General features: G+C 41.8%; 1 protein-coding gene across 1 annotated transcript in view; it reads right to left on the bottom strand.

Annotated features, from left to right (window-relative positions):
* Window positions 1-21,873, bottom strand: part of Rgsl1 (regulator of G protein signaling like 1) — a 57,135-nt gene that overhangs the window by 31,427 nt on the left and 3,835 nt on the right. The window contains exons 3-10 of the mRNA XM_040739161.1: window positions 20,902-21,031; window positions 15,809-15,913; window positions 14,567-14,728; window positions 11,935-12,902; window positions 10,096-10,158; window positions 9,239-9,464; window positions 8,542-8,649; window positions 2,731-2,833 (exon numbers count right to left, since the gene is read on the bottom strand). Of these exons, the coding sequence (XP_040595095.1) occupies window positions 2,731-2,833; window positions 8,542-8,649; window positions 9,239-9,464; window positions 10,096-10,158; window positions 11,935-12,902; window positions 14,567-14,728; window positions 15,809-15,913; window positions 20,902-21,031 (1,865 nt within the window). The remainder of the gene's footprint in view (window positions 1-2,730; window positions 2,834-8,541; window positions 8,650-9,238; window positions 9,465-10,095; window positions 10,159-11,934; window positions 12,903-14,566; window positions 14,729-15,808; window positions 15,914-20,901; window positions 21,032-21,873) is intronic.

Raw genomic sequence — 21,873 nt, 5'->3', positions numbered from 1 at the left:
ATTGACATGCAAAACAAGATTGTTTCTAATTTAAATAAAAAAGAAAGAGGAAAAAACGACGCAAATATAAAAAAGACACACGACCAGACCCTTCAAAGACTGTATATCACAACAGACTTCTATATATTTCAAATAGTCATTCAAAATGGAAGCTGAGGAGCTTCACATTGCACTTCATACTTTCATTATTGAATGTATTTCTCTGCAATGATACATCACAAAACTATTTTAAGGATGTACTCATTGTTGTTTTATATGTTTGAGGGCTTTGTCTTCTTGTCTGTAATGCCTGTAGATCTCATACCAGCAAAGGCCAGAATAAGGTGCTGGAGCCCTGAAATCAGCAGTTGTGAGCATCATACAGGTGCTAGTACTGAACTCAAGTCATCCGCAAAAGCAAAATGTTCTCTTAACTACTGGCCCATCGCTTCAGGCACCATTCTTTTCATTTTTAAATTATAAGTTTAAAGGCCTTATGGGAAGCCAAGAAAAGTAGCTAACTGGGTCCATCGTTGTTCTGTCTGGCACTCCACACCTATATACAATCTCATTTCTGTGCAGTTGAGTTCCTAAATCCTATGTATTCCTGTATTCTGACTTAAAAAAATCAATGCTCAAAATTTATTTCTCTTTCTACTATACTCCTATGGGAATCAGACAAAACTTTATCGTAACACTTCAAAGTCAACTTTGCATTTTCCTTAGTTTATGACTTAGATTAAGTGCAAGAACAGCTGTGTGTCAAAAACCTTGATCCCAGCACCCAGGAGGCAGAGGCAGGTGGATCTCTGTGAGTTTACAAGGCCAGCCTGGTCTACAGAACGAGTTCTGGGAGAGTCGGGGCTACATAAGATCCATCTTGAAAAAAAAAACAAAAAGAAAACAGTGAATAGAAAGGGGAAAAACTATCCTGTTAGTATGTATTACATTATAACATTATCATCTATATCATTAAAATGGCCAAGACATACCATAGGCTCAATAATAACTCACACTGAATGGGGGTCAGAGACAAGCTTAAAACAACTGTAACTGTGGTGTTTCTGATCCTGGCTATGACTGTAAGTCATGGGCTGTATGATATACACGATTTAGAAAAGACTTGTATTACTCATGTTCAACTTAGTTGGAAATATTTCTGTGGTGTGAGTAGAGAGCAGTGCTGAGTACGGACTAGAACAGCAAGAGGAATCAGTGATCCCAAGTCAGGAGACAGTTTCCATTATCCAAGGGGAGGGGAGACTTATTCAAAGCGTTTGGAACAGACAACCTCTGGTGAATGCTACAGTGGCAGAAGCCCCTGTGGGCATTTTCTTCTATACAAAATACATTTCCAGATTGGACTGTCTTTTTGTCTACTATTATGTTTTCATAATCTAGAGATGAACTTTTCATGTAGCAAGCAATTAGACAAAAAATAGAGTACAATGAATAAATTGGCCTGAGAGAAAATTATAGTCAAGAAGTTTTATACCTGAAGTATAAAGCACATGGAATTGGTGGTGGTCTCTGGGGATGCAGCTTCAGAGCAGGAGATTACAGTGGATTTGTAAGGGGAACTTTTCATGTCTAAGTGGCATTTGTGCCAAGAGAAGTGGAAAGAAAGACAGATGATGTCTCTGCAGGACATGCCACAGAATCTTCTCCCAGCAGAGATGGACCCTAGACTGATTAGAAAGTGGAGAGACACGAAGTAAGAGACCAGTTGTGAGGCCACTGTAACAGTGTGGAACCTTAAGTTCCTCAGTGAGTTGAGGTACATGTGCTATTTACAGCAATAAGAATGAAAGGAAGGCTGAGACTAAGCAAAATATGCTTCTCTACAGTGCGGAAGACATGATAAGTGGTACTTAATGTGGAGACTCATAATTGGCCAAAATAGTCATAAGTCACTGTTGAGTGCTCAGCCCGAAATGGGACATCTACATCAATCCTCTCCATGGCTGAGGGAAGAGAAGGCAGAAAGAATGTAGAGGTGGAGGATGAGGAGTACTGTGAAATCCTGTAGTTTGAACATGACACAACCGTTGTACCTGTGTACTCACAACATCAGTAATGACATGCATACGACCTGTAAGAGACAGGACCCATCCACATGCCATCACGGATGGGGATGGGCTTGCAAGGCTCCACCCCTCCCTGGGGAGCTACAGGCATTTAACAGTTGTTGAGGGGAGAGGAGTCATAGTGGTGTAGCCAGTGGTACTTTACTCTTGCTCAGGTAAATAACTCTTACCTATTTTCATGCAAGTAATTCTAATTAAAGTGTATCGGATCACACACACACACACACACACGCGCGTGCACACACGTAAAACTAGAGCAACTAGAGCAAGTTAAGCAGGACAAGTTTGATGAGAAGGAAGTAATAGAGGAGGATATATATATATACATATATATATACACATACACATACATATGTATATTACATATGGTATAATTATATATATAAACAAATAAAACTTTGGGGGGTAAATAAACAATTAGTATATTGTGTAACCACAGTACATAATTATTTCATCTACCACACAGACATAATAAACAAATAAAACTATTAAAACATTGATATTTCGTAATATATGTCACACAGCACTTTATAAAACAAGCAGCTTAATATTCTCAATATCTTGTTCATATGTATATGATCTACAGAAAAAGGTCTGCGAACCTCCTCACAGAAATGAGGTCTATGCCTAGAGATGTTGCTGTAGCCAGATTCCCCCATCTTACCTTGGTCTTATGGAAGGCTTCCTTATGACAGCTTTCTTAACGAAGGATGTTTTCCTTTGTGAGGGTGTGTGTTTTGGCTGCTTGACAATTTCCACTGTATAAACTGAGAAAGATCACAAAGTTAGGTAACAATATTTTATAAACAGAGAATAAGAAGGGACATTTATCAGGCATCAGCTACAGCTATTGTATCAGGTCATTGGATATCTGGGCACTGTTATCAGGTCAGGCTGTCTTAGATGCTCATGTTGGCCCTCAGGCCTAGAGCCCACCTTCCTGAGAGACTGCTGAGACCAAGTCTGCTACACTTCTAGGTACATTACTAAGAGGAGATGCCACCTGCCTTCCAATCTGAGTTTTTCATTCAGCCACAATGCATGTGGTATTCTGTGTCTATCGATATCTTGGCTGTCCTCTCGGAAGCACTCTACATGGCATTTGAAAGTTTTACTTTGTAATCATTGAACTGACTAACTGTTGACCTCAATTTTTACAGGCTCCACTCAACTTCTTGCTTTAATTAAAATGGGTTTCTTTCCAAAGATGTGGCATTGAAATGGTATTCTGGAAACCCACACTCAATTCAGAACATGTGCCTTGCTCTGTGATGTACATTCGAACAATTATTCTAAGAAATGTATTTAAATATTTTTGAAAAATAATGGATCCCAGCCAGGTGTTGGTGGAACACGCCTTTAATCCCAGCACTTGAGGCAAGCGGATCTCAGTGAGTTTGAGGCCATCCTGGTTTACAGAGCAAGTTTCAGGACAGCCTCCAGAGAAACCCTGTCTCAAAAAAAAAAACCCAAAAAACAAACAAACAAACAAAAAACAAACCAAGAAAAATAATGGATCCTACAAATCTCACCATTATCAAAACCCTTTGGGAATTTGGGGTGTCATTTGGTTGACAGAGTGTTTGCCTAACATTCATGAAGCTCTGAGCTCAATCCCCAGCACAATGTGATGTTCTTGCCCAAAATTCTAGCATTTACAAAGCAGAGGTAGGAGATCTGAAATTCAAGGTCATTGTCAATTACAAATCAAGTCTGAGACTAACCTTGACTACCTAAGACTCTTTAATTTTATAGAAGAAAAATGCTGACTATAAAATCACCAAGGTAGAAACAATCATCTCAAAATCAGAACATGATCCAGTTACAGTCAATGGCTTAATATGCATATTAAATAGACTGTGCACACACAGGGTATTTTGTGTGATTTGATAATATTTCTGTGATAGGCAGCATGCAAAAATTATTGAAAGCCATAGATATATACATTGATTCTAAATAAATGCAACTGAATGATTTAAAAAATGAAATCCAGACTGTAGAAGACTTAACATAAAAGAAAAAGAAGCCTCACAAAGCTTTAAAAGCAAAATCCTTCCTAGGACCAAACACTTAAAATGTTGAGTTAAAAAGAAAACAATATTTCTAAGTCATAAATAAACCAATAAGAAATTCAGTTAAAACATAAAGGTTAGAAAAAGAAGGTAAAAATGGGAAAAGTATGTTGAAACAATAATTATCAGTGTTTAAGCCACAGTGAACATAAACAAAGTTCAGGGCTTGAGAAAATAGAAAAACTTCCCAAGCTACATTTTTCTTAAGATAGCTGGCAATTTTGTAAATGCAAGAAGCTTAAGGAACTGGGCATTTCTTTTAAAAAAATGAAACAAAGAGGAAGACCCTTCCCTCTTGACGGCAGGTGTGACTTGTTCCCTGAGTTCCTGCTTTGGTTTTACCTGGATTGAAAACCCAAGAACCCTTTTCTCCTTTAGAGCAGCTCCCCTCAGGTATTTTATCATGATGGCTGGAAAGAAAACTAAAACACCTTTGAAAAGGTGATACCCAGTCAGCCCTGTTGCCTGAATACCCAGAATGTCATCACGGACTCTCATTAGAGAAGGCGCTTCTCAGAACTAGGGTTTAGATGGAGTCCTGGACCAAATCCAGTTCACAACAGTGTCTACCAGGTCCACAGATCTATATTAAAGTCATTTCTCCAGTCCCTAAAATGTTCACTTGGAGTGGGGTTATTTGCCAATCGGCAGGATGGCTATATCATTTCTTTGGTCTGAGGAGCACTGTGAGAGTAAAAATGACAATTGAAACTACCTAGAGCACTCCATATACTTCCAGTCAGGATGATAAAATCAGAACAAATAATGTATCCTAAAATAATGACAGATACCAGTGAAACACCCCAAGAAACTTTTAAAACTTAAGTTATGGCTTTGTATTTTTTCTTTAAAAAATGATTTTTTTACTTATGTGTATGAATGTTTTTCCTGAATAGCTATATAGGCACCATGTATGTGCAGTGCCCATGGGGGCCAGACCAGGGCATTGGATATACTGGAACTGGAGTTATAGATGGTTGTGGGGAGCCATGTAGGTGCTGGGAACAGAACCCAATTGTTCTGCAAGAGTAGCAAGTGCTCTTAACTCCTCAACAATTAAACTATATAATCATTAGGAATAAAATGAAAAATCAAGGCAGATAAGTGGAGAACCAAAAGAAGGAATGAGTCACACTGACCCAGTGGGCCACTAGATCCCCAACACAGTCAGAGGACCTTCCCTAGAGGAAGCTTCTTTGCGCTGGCTCAGAAGCCCAACCAAGGTGGACAGAGGGTCCACAGGAAGAAGGACCATGTATCTGGAAAATGCAGAACAGAAGCAGAAACTGGAGGAAGGCATCACAAAAGGCCGGCACAGTGTGAGGAGTCCATGTGGGCTGAGCAAGTATGTTCGTATTAAAGGAAAGAAATCAAGCCAACATGGACCAACATTCTACGTAGGGTGAAAATGATGATCCCCCTAGATGTGGGCCCCCATGGGATGTCAGAAGCTAAGCAAACTGAGGATATCCATGTTTAGGGGTCACCGCATGTGGGGTAAGAAAGTCCAGGCAAGATGAGGAGAGAGCCCACCCAGGTTATGAACAAGATCCCTAATAAGGATGAGAATACATACATCTCATCTCCACGAAGGGATAGCTGGATTGAAGGTGTGTCCCACCTGACTAATTGGTCTGTACTTGGTGGGAGACATGTCGATCGAGAAATTGCAGGTAGAAATTAACAGAGACACAAAAGAAATAGACATAGGATATAGTCAGGTGGGCTGTCAGAGAATACTGTAGCCTCGAGTTTATATTTTCATAGTCCTTTTATACCCCAAGCCCAAGGGGAGGACAAAAGACTTCTTTTCCAAGATACAAAGAACAATTACTTCCTTAATATTCAAAATATCTAATAGCTATGCCCTAAGTCAAACATCCTGTTATTAGGTCTTCAGGAACAAAACATCTAGTTGCTATACCTTAGATAGAATATCCTGTTGTTTGACCTTGGAAGGAGCAAAAAAACAAGCTTGAACTCTCTAACCTAAGTCAAGATGGAATCAAGCCACAAGATGGCGTCATTATGAGCTCCCACAAAGGTGGTGGTCAGAGCCTCAGTGGCAGGTAGAGTGACTCCATGCAGTGATGACCTGACACAAATTGTTAGATGTGGGGAGCCAGACTGACCCAAAGGCCTCAAAGGCCCTCATGAAAGGACAAAGGCTGGTTCTGGGCTGGAGCCAGTGCCTTGTAGGAGTCACGGTTGTGGTTTCTGGGGATCCAGTTCTTCCCCTGGGCTATGACCATCAGTGGTTGGACAACTGTGTCTGAGGTTTCCCGTATTCTCTTTGCCAACATTGTCTGACTTAGCTCCCTGCTGACCTTGGCTGTTTTACCCTCTGTAAATAGTATATATGATGCTGTGCTTCTTAATAAACTTGCTTGGTATGATAATCAACTTGTGCAACTTACGCAAGGCATCTTGGTCCCAGCTATTGCTTTTGTCTTTATTTCTAATCCTTGGTCCTCATACTTGACACCTCACCTTGGGACCCATATTCCTGCTAGTTGGGGTCAATTAGAGCATGCAGCATGAGGAAGGTTTTCCCTCAAAGGATCAGTCTAACGGTGGCTGTGGGGTTCTAGCAAAGCAGGGAGTTGCTCATGCATGGAGGTGCCAGTATACAGCACTAAAGAACAGGAGAGGGGACACTGGCATTTGTGAAAACGAAGGGGCAGGGGTGGGGAGAGGTAGACTACTCACATGATGGGACTATTGACAAAAAAATAAGTTTAAGACAGTGGGAACTATGTTTCTCCTGATCAGAGAAGGGAAGCATAAACATGGAAAAGAAAAATGGAATGAGCCCAATATTTGGGGATAGTAGGAGAAAGGGACAATTTCACACTGCTCTTTGGTACTCCTCAGCTCTATATTGATGATACATCATCAAATGAAGCAGCAACTGCCAGAGAACTCATGACAAGGTGGATCTCAGATACATCAGGGATGAGAGTCTAGGTTATTCAGCCCTGCCTGGTAGGTTCTCCAAGATCAGCAGAGGTACCAGGTGAGAGGGATGGGAGTCTAGCACAGGGAGCAGAGGAGGGAGTAGAGAAGCCTTCCTCTCTATACACATTGCAATTTTCTTTCTGGAATACGATCTCCAAGAAACCAAACTGATCTCTGGAGAAGCTGCTCCAAGACCAGTGGCATTTCTATATGAAACAATCTTCCCTTTAGGACCAAAGCATTCTCCCAGCAGTGTGGATTACTGATAGCTCACTGCTCCCTCTGTTACCTGAACCAAAGGAAACGGAATGACCCAATGTTGCAGTCTACCTGTCCCCTTGCTCCCCACCCCCCACAAAGACAAACACATCCCATCTGGGTCAAGGTGGCAGTTCAAAAGTCTAGGTACTTTCTTTCAATGAGGGACAATTAGGGCCATCCTAACTTCGGAGCTTTCCCTGGTATCTGGAGAGTTCTGCTGTCAAAGCCTCAATGTTTTCCTCACTCAGAGGAAATATGTTTCCACAACCCCCTGGCTTCAAAAAGACACAACAGCAAAATCTTTGACTCCAGGAAACTTGGCAGAAGATAAAGTCACATTATTTTAAAATGTCTATTAAATAATAAAGAAGACATGAATGATTGTTGTGAACACAACATAGAGGTCCTTGAGCCCACAGATCTCCAGAGAAACCAGGAATGTTAAGCACACAGGATTGTCTTTCCAATGGGAAAGATGTAAAACCTGTTCTTCCATCCAAAAAACTGATAATTGGACAGGATTAACAGCCTGGTGGTCTGTGCGATCCAGGCCATACAAACTCCTACTGGCTAGTAATCTAAATGACTCTGATAGCCAGAAGCTACCCCAAGCTTCCACAACTAGGACCAGAGGTGGCTAACAGCCCAAATGACCTCTTTGTTATCTGTATGGGACAGACCCTTATGCCCTTAAGCTAGTACAGGTGGTCTATCTCTAGAACCCATCTTCTTGGGGAAAATGGCATGTACCCTGAGTTGGGTTTCAATTTAATTATGTTTCTTTGTACACCAGGGATTGCATTTCATGAGGAAACTTTTTTTCAAGTTGTATTGGGCTTAAAAACATTGTGAATAAATCACCTGTCATTAGACTCTCTGAAGTCTGGCCCAGGTTGATGAAGCCAGTCTGCACCCTGTTTTTATTCTTATCTTTTTGGGTGATTTACTTCCCTGTATGACACCTGCAGAGACCCCCCTCAAATGATCTTAATTGTCACCATCCTCAATGATTTATAATTGCGTTTGATTTGCATCACACCCTCTAGGACTCTGTAGGAGTGGGAGTACATGGTGATTATCTCTGGAGAATTATCTCCTTGCAAATAAGGTATGATTCCTCTTTTGCCTTAGGCCTCTAGAGTTTGGAAAATCTTAGATTTGAAAAAAACACTGTAAACACTTGCCTTTTGCAGGTGCCTTTTCGCAGTATATTTTGAAGTCTTCACTGATCTTTTCTATGGCCAACTTTGGATTCTTAAAGGCAAGCTCCTCAAAGGTCATTTTGTTTACATCTGTGAAGGAAAAATAAAGACAGAGTTTAGCTGTCCATTTTAGGGTCAAATATCCATGTACTTTTCTTGAAAACATTGCCTTTAAAACATTATTTGAATCAGACAATACTGTTTAGATGGGGTACTTACATAAAGAACACAAGTTTTCTAAGTTAAGTTGGAATCAAAGAAACATAGACACCCCTCCTTTCTAGAATGGGTGTGTTCTGCCTTCTCTGCTAGTTCTATTGTTAATCCAGTATAAGAAGTAACTCATTCATCCAAATGATTTTTTTATCTCTTCAAAACAATTACTTTTTGAAAGGAGGAGATGCAAATGAATTTCAAATATTCTGCTATTGCATTAACTTTTTTACATATATGTCAAATAACTTGTTAGGAGTTTTCTTGGTTTTGGCTTTGACTTTTTGTGAATTAGCTTCAGAACTAGCAGCTCATAGGTCAGGATCATATAGGGTTTTTGAGAATGACAGGACCTTTCATGGTTCAGTTGTGCATGACCCAAGGACCTAAGATGCTAGATACCGAACCGTCATGGAAGATCAACCTGGACAACAGAAGCAGAAAGCAGCATCTATCTTGCCCTTACCTTCTAAGAAGACAGGAGCCGTCGTCAGTTCTACCTGGAGAGAGCCGCCCCGCCTCAGGTTCTCAGTAGCCACTTTTTGCCACTGCATAGACTCCATTTCCTGCAAGTTAGCCAAACCCTGGCTTAACACCAGAGATTCCTGAATCCTCTTATAAAGAAGAATGTTCTCTTCTTTGCTTGTGGCTTCTCTTTTATGCCACCGGGCTTTGATGAAGCGTGTTTGAGTCTGAGAGGAGTTGGGAGAAGAGGTGAGAGATAACTGTTGTGGGAGTCAGCCAGAAGCAAGAGATTTGTGACTGCTCAGTTCTCCATCTCCAAGCTTCCTGGTCACATAGATTTTGCCCGACAGTCTTTAGAGCTATATGCCATGCCCCCGACCCCATAATCCAACTCATTTTCTCTAAGAGAGAATTGTACACGAATATAACTTCCTTAGAGTTAGCTATGTACTGAGTCTTTTTCCTTGAGGTCTTTATGTTTTTTTAAAAAAAATTTGTATTTTTATCCCCCCTCTCTCTCTCTCTCTGTGTGTGTGTGTGTGTGTGTGTGTGTGTGTGTGTGTGTGTGTGTGTGTGTATGCATGTGTGGGTTTGAAGGCCAGAAGAAGGCATCAGAGCTGGAGTTGACTTTGGAGGTGGAGTTACACACAGTTATGGGCTCTCCAATGTGGGTCTTGGCAACTTGAGTCCTCTGGGAGTGCATTAACACTCTAAACCTCTGAACATCCCTCCAACCCCTTAGGTTTATCGTCTTTAGAACATCAGAGACCGTGTCCACCTCCAGTTGCCCCCAGGAAAAAGTCCTAACTTCAAGGCTTTAAAACAGAACTGCCCTTCCCAACCCAAAGTCCCTCCTACTGTGAAAACGAGAAACCAGTAGTCCTCTTCGTTCAGGAATTCATCGTACCAGGGACAGAGGACCTGAAATCCAAGAACGAAGTGACTATTAGCAGATGAGCCCTCAGCCCTCTAAGGCTTCCAGCTGTGGCTACACCACACAGCAGATTGCAGGGTCTGGCTTCTCACTGGGAGAGCTCTTGAGGTGGCAAACCTCAGCTGCAACATCCAGGGGATATATTCCCCATGTTTATTTTTTAATATAGCAGTTCTCACAACCTCTCTGTAAGTCTCAGGGAATAGCAATAAATACACACTGAAAGGACAAAATAGCTCAGAGCACTTAATATCTGCAATCTGCATACTGCGTAGTGCCTTCCTGAAGCTCTGCCCTTGTTTCTCAAAAAGGCATTGAAAGCCAAGCAACTCTGCTTTCACACTCCCAACTTGGAGACCTCTCACAGTTGTAAGTGCTGTTTCAGATATCAGGGCAAACAAAACCAATGAATTGGTGCTGGCTGAATTTATTTACCCACATTCTTTCTTTACTTGGCAAATATTTTCCAAGTGCCTCCCATGTGCCAGGCACTGTGCAAATTGCTGGCCACCGACTTGTTCCAAGGAGCCCACCTCCCAGCAGGGTGAACAGAGCTGTGGTACTTGCAGTGTATGTGTGATTGACATGCAGACAGAGTTCTTTGGGAAGAGAGAGAAGGTAACCATTGTAGCTGATCAAATTAGGAAAATCCAAGAGAAGTTTATAAAAGTAAGAAAATGTAAGCTCAACTCTGCACCTTTCAGGATAATAGAAGTTTATTGGAGGGAAGCCAAGGAAAGGGCATTAGGAGGCACTTAGCAAAGGCACAGAGTGGAGAAAGGGTATGTTGAAGGAAAATGGGTATTCTCTTCTAAAGAGCCTGGGAGATGCAAGGACGGCAAGAGATGAGGTAGAGAAAATGGGTTATTCAATGACTGGTTCAGTGACATGAGCATTATTTTGCAAGCTGTGAGGTGCCTATGGTGTTTTTGAAAAACTGTCTGATGAACTCTGTAAAGCAGGTTGGGGAGATGGCTCAGTGGTTAAAGCACTTGCCACTGCAATCGAGGGGACCAGAGTCTGGATCTCTGGTGCCCACACACATGCCAGGAAGTTAATTTCAGCCTTGGAAGATGAAGACAAGGGGTACCCAGAAGCAACTTTCTGTCAGGAATAGTTCTACCAGTGAAGAGTAGCTATCTATGAGTTCTGGGTGTGGTTGAAAGTCCTTGCCTCAAAGAATAAGTTCCAGGAGTGGGGTCCACTGGGGCTGACTGTGTAAGTGAAGAAAGCTCCAGAAAGTAAGCAGGCAGCATGGATACATTTGTTCTCTCTGCTCTTGATTGTGGATGTAAGGCTTTAAGTTCCCGCCTTGACTTTCCTGAAAGAATGAACTGCAACCCAAAACTGGAAGCCAAATAAACATATTCCCACTATGTTGCCTTCTGCCATGGTGTTTTATTACAGCAACGGAAAGGAACTTAGAATGAGGAGGCTGCTTCCCAGTGCCTAAGAGTTCTTAAGGCTTCCTTCAGTGAGATCCTCTGAATTTCCTGGTTTGGGGAGGCTGCTCTTGAAGGAGTGAAAAGCAATGGGAGGGGGATATTGACCGCACACTCAGCCATTTAATTTCAGAGTTTTTGATTGTTTTAAGAAGTCACAAAATTGTTCACCTTAGAAAATTAATAAGGCCCCTAGTGTATGAAGGTTTGTGTTAGTAATTCTAGTTTTAAAAATTCAGTATAGATGATCAGACAGATTTTTTTTATTGGCCCTTGACCTAATCTGCAGATGCTAACCAATTTCTTTGAGACACATCCTACCTTGCAGATCTCCTTCTGGGCTTTGGGGACCCAGGGATTCACATCCCCCAAAGGTAGGAGTTTCTTTAGGCCCTGAATGGTCTGAGGTTTGAGTGGTAAGGGTGGCCCGATCTGCTCATCCAAGTAGAGCTCACAGATTCTGTTACCCAGCATGTGACGAAAGAGTGCATTCCCGCTCTTCCTGTTACTCATCAGAACACCGAGGTAATGCTGCAGTTCCTGCCAGAGGTCCAAGAGTTGCACCTCCACCTTCAAGTTCAGCTTCTTCAGGTGATAGCGGAAGGGACTCCCTGCACAGGCATCAGCACTCAGGGCCCAGTGAGTGTACCCAAAAGAGATGCCTCGTCTGAGGGACTTCTTGACTGCCAGGGGGGCAGTGTGATTGATAATCGGAGTGGATGTTCTCAGGTTGTTGGTGAACTTTGCCTCAAAGAGGCCCTCCATGTGGAGTTGGAGCTTGGATTTCTTCTTCACAACGGGTTTCTTGGCATACTGAGTATCCTTGTTCAGGAAATGGATTACTGTTTCCTTGGAAGAATCTACTCCCAGAAAAGGCTTTTGTGAAACTACCTTTTCTGCAAGACTCATCTCTTTTGGGGGCTTAGTGGAGACTTCTGGCTTGATGTCCGTCTCCAGAGACCATAAGATAGGATCAATCAACAGCCACAGCTTCCTCTTGGCTTTCCTGCTTGAGTACTTCCTTTGGGAGCGGCGGGATTTCTTGATGCTCATATTTAAAGGGATCCCTCCTGTGTGTGTGCAGCAAACACTGCACAGGCGGGTCTCGTACTCCTGCATCAGGCCATGACATGCTTCCTCATTGGCCATTGTCATCTTGGCATGGGTGTAAAAGTTGGGGAGCCAGTAGCTCTGGATTTTGAAGAGAGCCACTTTCTGCATGTGGCTTAGGATCTCCCTTCTGGTGGTGGACTGGTTGGGATGCCAGATGGAGAGGTTCAGGAGGGACTCTGGAAGGATAGAGAGATAAAGGGTGAGAATGAAGTGGTGATGGCCATGAGAGGGGGCTGGAGAGTCTGAATGTTTTTGTGTGTAGTATGTTTTTAATGATAACTTTTGCTGCCAGCCTGGTCCCAATGCTGCATCAGTCCTAAATGAACACCCAGGATGCTATAATAATGATGAAGCTATTGGCTGTTTGCTATGGTTTCTTTTTTTTTTTTTTTTTTTTGGTTTTTACGAGACAGGGTTTCTCTGTTTTGTTTTGGAGGCTGTTGGTCCAGCCCAGCCTCGAACTCACAGAGATCCGCCTGCCTCTGCTTCCTGAGTGCTGGGATTAAAGGCGTGTGCCACCACCACCCAGCTTGCTATGGTTTCTTAATGGCTAGCTCTGACTTAATTATTAACCCATAATTACTAATACATATTTTATAAGGTCTTATCTTACTGAGAACGACAGACTTGCATCCTCTCCTCCCAGGATCACATGGAGACCCTCCACCCTTGACTACATTTCCCAGAATCCTCCGTGACTCCTAGTCCCACCTATCTTGCTTCCCTATTGGCCGACAGTGCTTTATTTATCAACCAATAAGACAAACATATACGCAGAAGGACTTCCCCCATCATATGTTGCTGGTTCTGGGAGAAACTGTGGGGAAAGAAGCAGGTAGAACACAGTGGCATGCTTTTGATGTCTTCCTAGCACACAATAGTTGCTTCTCTCTCATGACTCTTCTTCCCCACAGAAGCGACCCATTTTGTGGGATTTCTTGAGCACATTTTAGATTTTATTGTAAACATAAGATACAATAAAACATGATTTTTAAAAATGAGATTATACACACGTGAATGGCACTCATGATTTTAAATGATGACCAGAGAATTTGGGCTAGATAATTCCAAGAAGTCAAATTCTTCAAATAATATCCAATCATTGCTAAAATGGTCTCATGTAGCCAAGGCTGTCCTTACTGTGTAGCCAAGATGGCCTTAAATTTCTGGTCCTCCTGGCTCCACCTCCCAAGTGCTGAGATTACAGGCATATGCACCCATGCCCAGATAATATCATTAATTTAATGTCAATAATTTTAATTATTGTTAGGAATGAGAAGACTATGGCTAGTCTCAAACAGCCTATCTTCTGGAACACAGTGATACTGTGCTTAAAATGCCTCTTCATTTTTCATTCAAGAGAAAGAGTTTAGACAATGTCTCAGATAGTAGGCCAGACAGTATTTTAAGCCACAAATAATTTCTGTTGAACTCTAAAACTTACAAACAGTCTTTGCTCGCAAAGGTCATGGGTACTGCTTTGAGTCCATGAGCTGTTATTTGTTCTAGAGAATCTCATTAACACAAATAACAGAGCCATGCAGACTCAGAAGATGCAGGAATTTCCCAGTTCTCCTGTCCTAATTCTCGTTCTCTTCTTCCAGTCAGCCTGCACTAGCCAGCTGGATCTCAGGAAGATCTGAGCATCGCCCTAAGTATAGCTGGTGTTTTTCAACCCTTTCTCTGTTACAGGCTTTGTGTTCCACTTGCATCCCTGACACCGAGCAGATGGACGAGGTAACAGTGTGGAAAGCAAAAGAGGGGGAAGAGCAGATACCAGGTTGAACTGTTGGTTACGTCCCACAAGAATTCCATTTCACATATGATCTGTGACTCTTACTGATGTTCATGTTGCAGAGAGTCGCCACCCGGGAGCCTTCCTGCAGGTGAGTGGCCTTGAGCACAAACAGGAGGGACAGGTAGTAGTCTCTCACATACACATCTGTCTCGTCAATGCTCAGGATCTTCTCAGCAAGGATCCAGAAATCCAGCAGTTCTTCACCTACAGGTCAGACAGGACAGACAGGAGAGACACAGAGCTGCACTCTAATCTGGCCTCTTTGATGAATGTCTCTTGGTGCAGCTGCTCATGCCTCCCAAGACATGCTCTGTCTGCTGCACCAAACACCATCACTAACCAACTTCCAGTGTCTTCAGAAAGTCTCCAGTGTGTGAGGATGGGAATCATGGAGAAAACAGACTAAATGGGAAAGAGTCCTTTATGTCTTTCTTTGGTTTTGCTTTTAAAAAACAAAGTCACTTTAGAGGAAACTATGACATCATGGAATATTGTGTGTTGTCAGGAAAAGAAGGGGAAAAAAGATCTCAGGGAAAAGAATATTCTAAGAGCCTACAGATGGGCCACAGTCCAAAGGTGCCAAAGACCATGTTCCCTATTTTGTAACTTTGCCAATCCCTAATTCTTATTGCTCCCCAGAGATCCGGGGTTTTATCCTTAAAACTAGGGCACCGAATGAAACTCAGTGTGCTGGGCTGGAGTGTCATCCTGGGTCAGCCAGAGACCTCCCAGCACCCTGACGCTACTGGACCCAATAGAGCAAGGAATAGTGTTTCCCACTCTCACCACAGGCTCCAGGTCTGGTTCCTACCACAGTGGGAACATTAAGAAGCAGAAACTTACTGGGTAGTAGTGGTGCCCTTTAGTCCCAGTACTTGGGAGGCAGAAACAGGTGAATCTGAGTTCAAGGCTAGCCTGGTCTACACAGTGAGTTCCAGGACAGTAAAGGCTACATAGGGAAACCCCGTTCCAAGAGAAAACAACGAAAAACAGAAAAAGAAGGAGGAGGAGGAACATATGACCCCTGTGTATCTTTGTATTCCATCCAACTAGCATAGTGGCTGTCACATAGACATGGTTAGCAAATACTGTTAAACGGATGAGTGAAAGGGACTTGGATTGCTTTTACTGTATCTTACCTTATGGATCCCAGCTTCTCAAGGCTTTTTTTTTTAAACCCAAACAGCATTATTAAATATATCTAGATTTTTTTCTGGACACACGTAACCGCCATCTTGGGGTTGGACACCCTGGAAACTGTTAAGAGCTTTTTCAGAAACCCACCTGCACTGCCCATGAGGTAGGAACAGAAACGCCATATCCCTCTGACTCCAGAAATACATTTTTCCAGCAGCCACTGGTCCGCCATTTTCCATCTCATCATTTTGGCTGCAAGGAAAAGTCAACGAGAGAGGGGGCATGAACTCTTCCCCTTGCTCTTCTCTCAGCCTTGCACAAAACCAGAGCCCCATTCATGCAATGTGAGTCAGTTATATGAACAGGGGTCCTAACTGTGATGCCTTTGAAACTAGGCACTGGACCATCTGGTAACACGTGTCAGGGATATATGCAGGGTCTTCATGCATGCATATAATCCACAGCTCAAAAATACCCTCTCCCCCATTCCAGTCCCTACCTGACAATGATATTGTTTTTAATGCCCATTTCAATCTCTCCTCTTTCCTTGTCTCTGTCTCCCTCCACTTTGTGTGTGTGTCATTCATGTGTGTGTGTGTGCGCGCGTGCGCGCGCACGTGCGTGTTTGTGTGTGTATGTAAAATGTAATTGAAGTGGTAGTTGAGTATAGCAGGCGGCTTTGTACAATATTTGGCTCCATGGATGCTCCCAACCATAGCTTCCTTTGGCTAGTGAGTCAAAAGTTGTTAATTCAACCTTACATGGAAATTTTGTTAATTCATTCATCAAATACTGATTACATGGCTACTAAATGCCAGGCCCTGTTGCAAATGCTTGAGATATCAAACTGAAGTTCCTGCCCCTGAGGAATTTACATTCCTGTGAAAGAGATGTGCCAAAAATATGTATGATGAGTACATTATTCAGTAAGACTTAAAGTGCTTAAAGAAATGTGGTAGAGGAAAGTAAAGCATGCTGGGAGTTCTGGGTGAGTGGATGGCCAGGCTTCCATGGGATCATTAGAATAGCTTTCACTGGAGGTGAGATTTGCATGAAGGGAGAGCCCTGTGGATATCTGGGGTAGAGCATTCCAGGCAGAGCAGGGTGGTGGGAAGGTACCCAGCTTGCTTGATGAACTGGGAGTTTGTGAGACTGGAATGGCGTGACTGGGGGCAGGGAGAAGCAATGAGACCCAAAATAAAAGGGAGACTAGTCTGTAAGGCCTCTGAGGGTGCAGGGGTGCTGGATTTGCACAGAAACAGGAACCACTGGTGTGTGTGGGAAGATGTTGGGGGCGGGGCACAAAGGCCTTGAGCAAATGTGTGTGCCTGATCTGAATTACATTTCCCCATCTTCATTGTATTAAAATACATTTAACAAATTACTATTTTTTTTTTTGGTTTTTACGAGGCAGGGTTTCTCTGTATTGTTTTGGAGGCTATCGGTCCAGCCCAGCCTCGAACTCACAGAGATCTGCCTGCCTCTGCCTCCCGAGTGCTGGGATTAAAGGCGTGCGCCACCACCGCCCAGCAACAAATTACTATTTTAACTATTTTAAGTGTGCAACTAAGTCACATGAAATGCATTTGTAGTGTGCAGCTGAAATGACCATGCATCTCCTCCAAAATGCTTTCTTTTTCTAGTAAAACTGAAATTATAACCACTAAATAATGACCCCTCACTTCTCAGTCACTTCAGCTCCTGGCAGTTAGAACACACTTCTCTTTCTGTGATTTCTGACTCTCAACACTTCATATAAATGAAAATACCACATTTTTCTTTCAACTTCCACCATGTTGTAGCATATGTCAACATTTCATTTTTAAGGCAATATAACATTCCATTGAATGCATGTTTTGCTTAGCTACTGTTGAGTTTTTAAGAGTTATTTACATGTGTGTTATTGATCTCCTCTATCAAATAATATAGCTTTAAAATATTTTCTTCCATTCTATGTTGTTCCGTTTTTTTCCTCTGTTGATAGTTTCTTCTGAGGTCTAAATTATAAGAGTTTTCTTTTTTATAAAGTCCACTTCTGTTGTTATCCCTGCCACTGATGCCACAATCAAGAAATCACTGCCAAATCCAAAGATTTGAAATTCTGAGCCTGGATTTTGTAGTTTTAGATCTAATATTTAGGTCTTTGATTTATGTTAGTTATTATCTACCATGTTTTATAGAGGTCACACTTCCTTCTCATGCATCTAGACTTTCATTTGTTCCAGCATCTTGTTTTCTGTTGCTCTCTCTCTCTCTCTCTCTCTCTCTCTCTCTCTCTCTCTCTCTCTCTCTCTCTCTCTCTCTCTGTGTGTGTGTGTGTGTGTGTGTGCGTGTGCGTGTGTGTGTTTATGTGTATTTGTGCATGTACATGTACATGTGGGGACAGAGGACAAACTTCGGTGCCATCAGAGGCCATCCACTTTTCACTTTTGAGACAGAATCTTTCACTGAACTGGAATTTGCCTAGTAGGACAGACTGACTGAGTGGTGTGTTCCCTAGAGATCCTTCTGTCTCCACTTCCCTAGTTCTAGAGTTAAAAGTGTGTGATACAGATATTTTCCTGATTAAACTCAAGTCCTCCCCCTCCCCCCGTAAGGCTGGGCAAGCATCTTACTGAATAAGCCATTTCTCCAGCACTCAGCAGCATTGCCTATTGAAAGACTGTTCTTTCACAGAATAATTTTGGCACTCTTCTCATTTGATTTTATGCTTGGGGGTTTGTTTCTGGACTTTATATTGTTTTTCAGTGGTCTTAAGATATGTCATTATGCCAGTACTAAACTATTTTGATTATTATAAACTTGCACTAAGTTTTAAAATTAGAATGTATGAGACCCCCATTTTTTCCTTTCCAATTTAAAAATTGTTATAGCTATTCAGGACCCATTGAAATGCTATATAAATTTTTGGACCAGCTTACCTATTTCTGTAAAAGATGCTATTGGGTTTTTATAGCAATTTCAGGAATTCGCATTTTTAGGGAGTGCTGATATCTTAGCAATATTTGTTTTCCAAACTACAAACACAGGAGGTATTTCTATTAATTTATTCCTTAGTTTGTTCTACAATGCTTGTGATTTTTACTGTGCAAGTATTTCACCTCTTTGAGTTAATTCTTAAACATGAAATATTTTATTTTTATGTTAATATTCTTTTAAATTTGACTGTTTTGTGATTGACTTTCAATTAATTATGGAGAGTATATATAAATACAACTATTTATGTAACTTTATATCTTACTACCTCACAGAATTCATTTATCAGTTCTAACAGTAAAATTTTGTGTAAACATTAGGGTTTTTGTTTTACATAAAACATCATGTGAGCAGTGATAATTCTAGTTTCTGCTTTCTACTAGCTTTTATTTTTCTAAAAACAAAATCTTTTTACTTTTCATATTTTCTTAATTGCTCTTGTAAAGGCTTCCACTACTGTGCTGAATAGGAATGAGGGAAGTAGAACTCGTCCTTCATTCGCTATTGTGGTGTGCAAAAGCGATCAGTTTTTCTGCTACGCCATCCTTGCCCTCTGTGAATAAGCTGTTTGCTCGGGAGGTATGACCTTTTACTATGCTGCTGAATTCAGGTGCTCACTATTTTGTTGTGAATTTCTGTATTAATATTGACAAAGGTTTGAGTTCAAAGTGAATCCTGTCTTAGTCACTGTTCTGTTGCCGTGAGGAGATTCCATGATGAAGAAAACTCTTCTACAAGAAACCATTTAGTTGGGGGCTTGCTTACACTCTCAGAGGCTAGTGCATTATCAGCACAGAGGGAGCATTGGCGGCACACATGCAGGCATTGGAGCACAGGCTGAGAACTTTATATCCTGATTCACAGGCAAAGAGAGACACTAGACCTGGGGTGGGCTTTTGAAACCTTAAAGTCCACTCCTGGGGTGACACACCTCCTCCAACAAGGCCACACCCACTCCACACTTCCTAATCTGTCCACATTAGGTACCAAGCATGCAAATATGTGAGTTTATGGAGGCCAGTCTCGTACAAATCATGACAGGTTTGGAGGGTTCCGTGTGGTCACCAAAGACTTTCCCACACTGCTCACACACATAGGGGTTCTCTCTGTTGTGGATCTTCTGTAGCAATGAAGTAAACTGAAACAAGGCAAGGCTTTATCACATTGCTTGCACCCACAGGTTTTCTTTTCACTGTGGTTTTTTTTTCTTGGTATCAGAAGGAAATGGAGCGAGTAAATGCTTTCCACACCTTACTCACACTCACAAGGTATCTCTCCAGTGGTTCCTTTCAAAGTACTAAAGTAGAAAAGGGAAAGTGAAGGTTTTCTCACATTTCTTACATATAAAGCTTTTTTTCCCATTGCAACTTCTTTCATGACTGAAAGTGAAACTGGTTGTGCATAGGTATTTATGTGATCCAACTCTGTTGGGTGTTACATGGCTCACGCACATAAGGTTTCTCTCTAGCATGATTTCTTTGCACACAACAATGCATGCTGAAGGGTTTTCCACATTGCTTGCACATGTGGTTTTCCTCCAGTGTCTCAGAAGTCATTGGGGAGAGCTGAGGAAGTTTCCTCATTCCTTCCATTTATAGTTCCTCTTCATAATTATGATACTCAACTGGTTTGTGTCCATTCTCAGGTGTGATGTGAACACTTGGAACATTGAGGACATCTCCACACACCTTTCTTCTACATGGTTTTACTACACAAGGATTACTTTTATTCATAAGAGAATCTGGAACACAGCTGAATTTTTCTCCCCCTGGAGGGCCTGGTGGATTAAAAAATTCCCCCTTTCCCATAATCTTCCAGTATTTGATAGTTTAGTGGTAAGGGGTAAGGCCTCATGAGCCCTTCTCCTATCCATAATTGATTGCTGACAGGGTCAGTACTGCACACATCTAGAGCAAGTAGCTAAGACTACTGAGTCCATGTTGGTAATAGTTGTGCCACACCTAAAGGTGGCATTTCACACCTGTCTCCCTGTACTCTGGTTCTCACTGTCTTCCCTAAAAGAATTAAATTTTAAAGGGGTTTATTATTATCATTTTTGGTTACATTTGTGTGTGGGTATATGCATGTAAAGGCAGATGCCCATGGAGGCTAGTGGTATCACCTTTTGATGTAACAGGTGTTGGGTTTCTTCCATGTCTACAAATGCAGGCAGGATTTGTATCATACCCTGAAGTGATAAGCATAGGATCATTATGCAGTATGGCTCCCTTTATTTCTCCACACACTCTCACACCTATGCTTACCTCCTTCTGGGGACTTGATGAAACTGATGAGTTCCTGACAGAGAATGTAATAGAAACACAGGTTTGTTTTGCAGAAGAAAGGTAACCGGTATTTTTCCAACCAGGTCAGTAATCCTTTGTACTTGGCAATCTAGAGTTCAAACAAAATACCAGAGAGATAAATGGAACTGAATCCTTCAGAAATGCATCAGGTCACGCTGCATTTGCAATGTCTGGCTGGAAGGAAAAGTGTGCTGATAGTTGTGTTCACCAAGTCTCCTTATCAGGAATTCACGAACCATCTTGTGAAAGCCCACACCAGAGTCTCTGTTCAGAGGACCCAGGCTCCAGCTGTGGCCACCACATAAGGGTTTTCATACAAGAAAAACAAAGTGAATTAAGTCTGTTAAAAAAAAAAGTTGTGCCCAAGGAAAGTGTTGGAAATAAAAAAAATTAAAAACACACACACACAAAACAAAAACATGTATGACGTCTTCAGAAAGTTCTCCTTTTCCCCAAGTTTAACAATTTGTTTAGGAAAACAGCTAAGTTTTGTTTGAAAAGTAAGAAAGAAAGGGAGTAGCAAAAATCTTGTTCTGTGACGTCAGGTCCAACTCTAATAACTTGCTTCTTTTTTCAAAATAATTTCTCCTAAAACCCCAACTCATGTCAACTGCACAAAGAAGCTGAGAGCAAAGATGTATACCTTCAATCCCAACTTCTAGTGGGAGAATCGTGAGTTCTAACCTAGCCTGAGCTACATAACGAGTTCCTCTTTCAACAACTACACAGACACATAGAAAAAAACATGCGCATACCACCATTGAGAAGAGGAGGAGGATCCTGAGAGACAATTCGCCAGAGAAAGACAAAAGAGCAAAGTTTCAAGTTACAGTGGAGAAACCAAAGACAGTAACTGAAGTAAGATGGCTTCTCTTAGGTCTCTAGAACTTGGAGAGACACAAACTGTGAGGAAGTCTCAGTGCGATCTCT

This window comes from Mesocricetus auratus, unplaced genomic scaffold (genome assembly GCF_017639785.1).
Source record: "Mesocricetus auratus isolate SY011 unplaced genomic scaffold, BCM_Maur_2.0 Super-Scaffold_100676, whole genome shotgun sequence".
NCBI classification, from domain to species: Eukaryota; Metazoa; Chordata; class Mammalia; order Rodentia; family Cricetidae; genus Mesocricetus; species Mesocricetus auratus.
The sequence above is the reverse complement of the archived record's forward strand: the minus strand, read 5'-3'. Positions and strand labels throughout refer to the sequence as shown.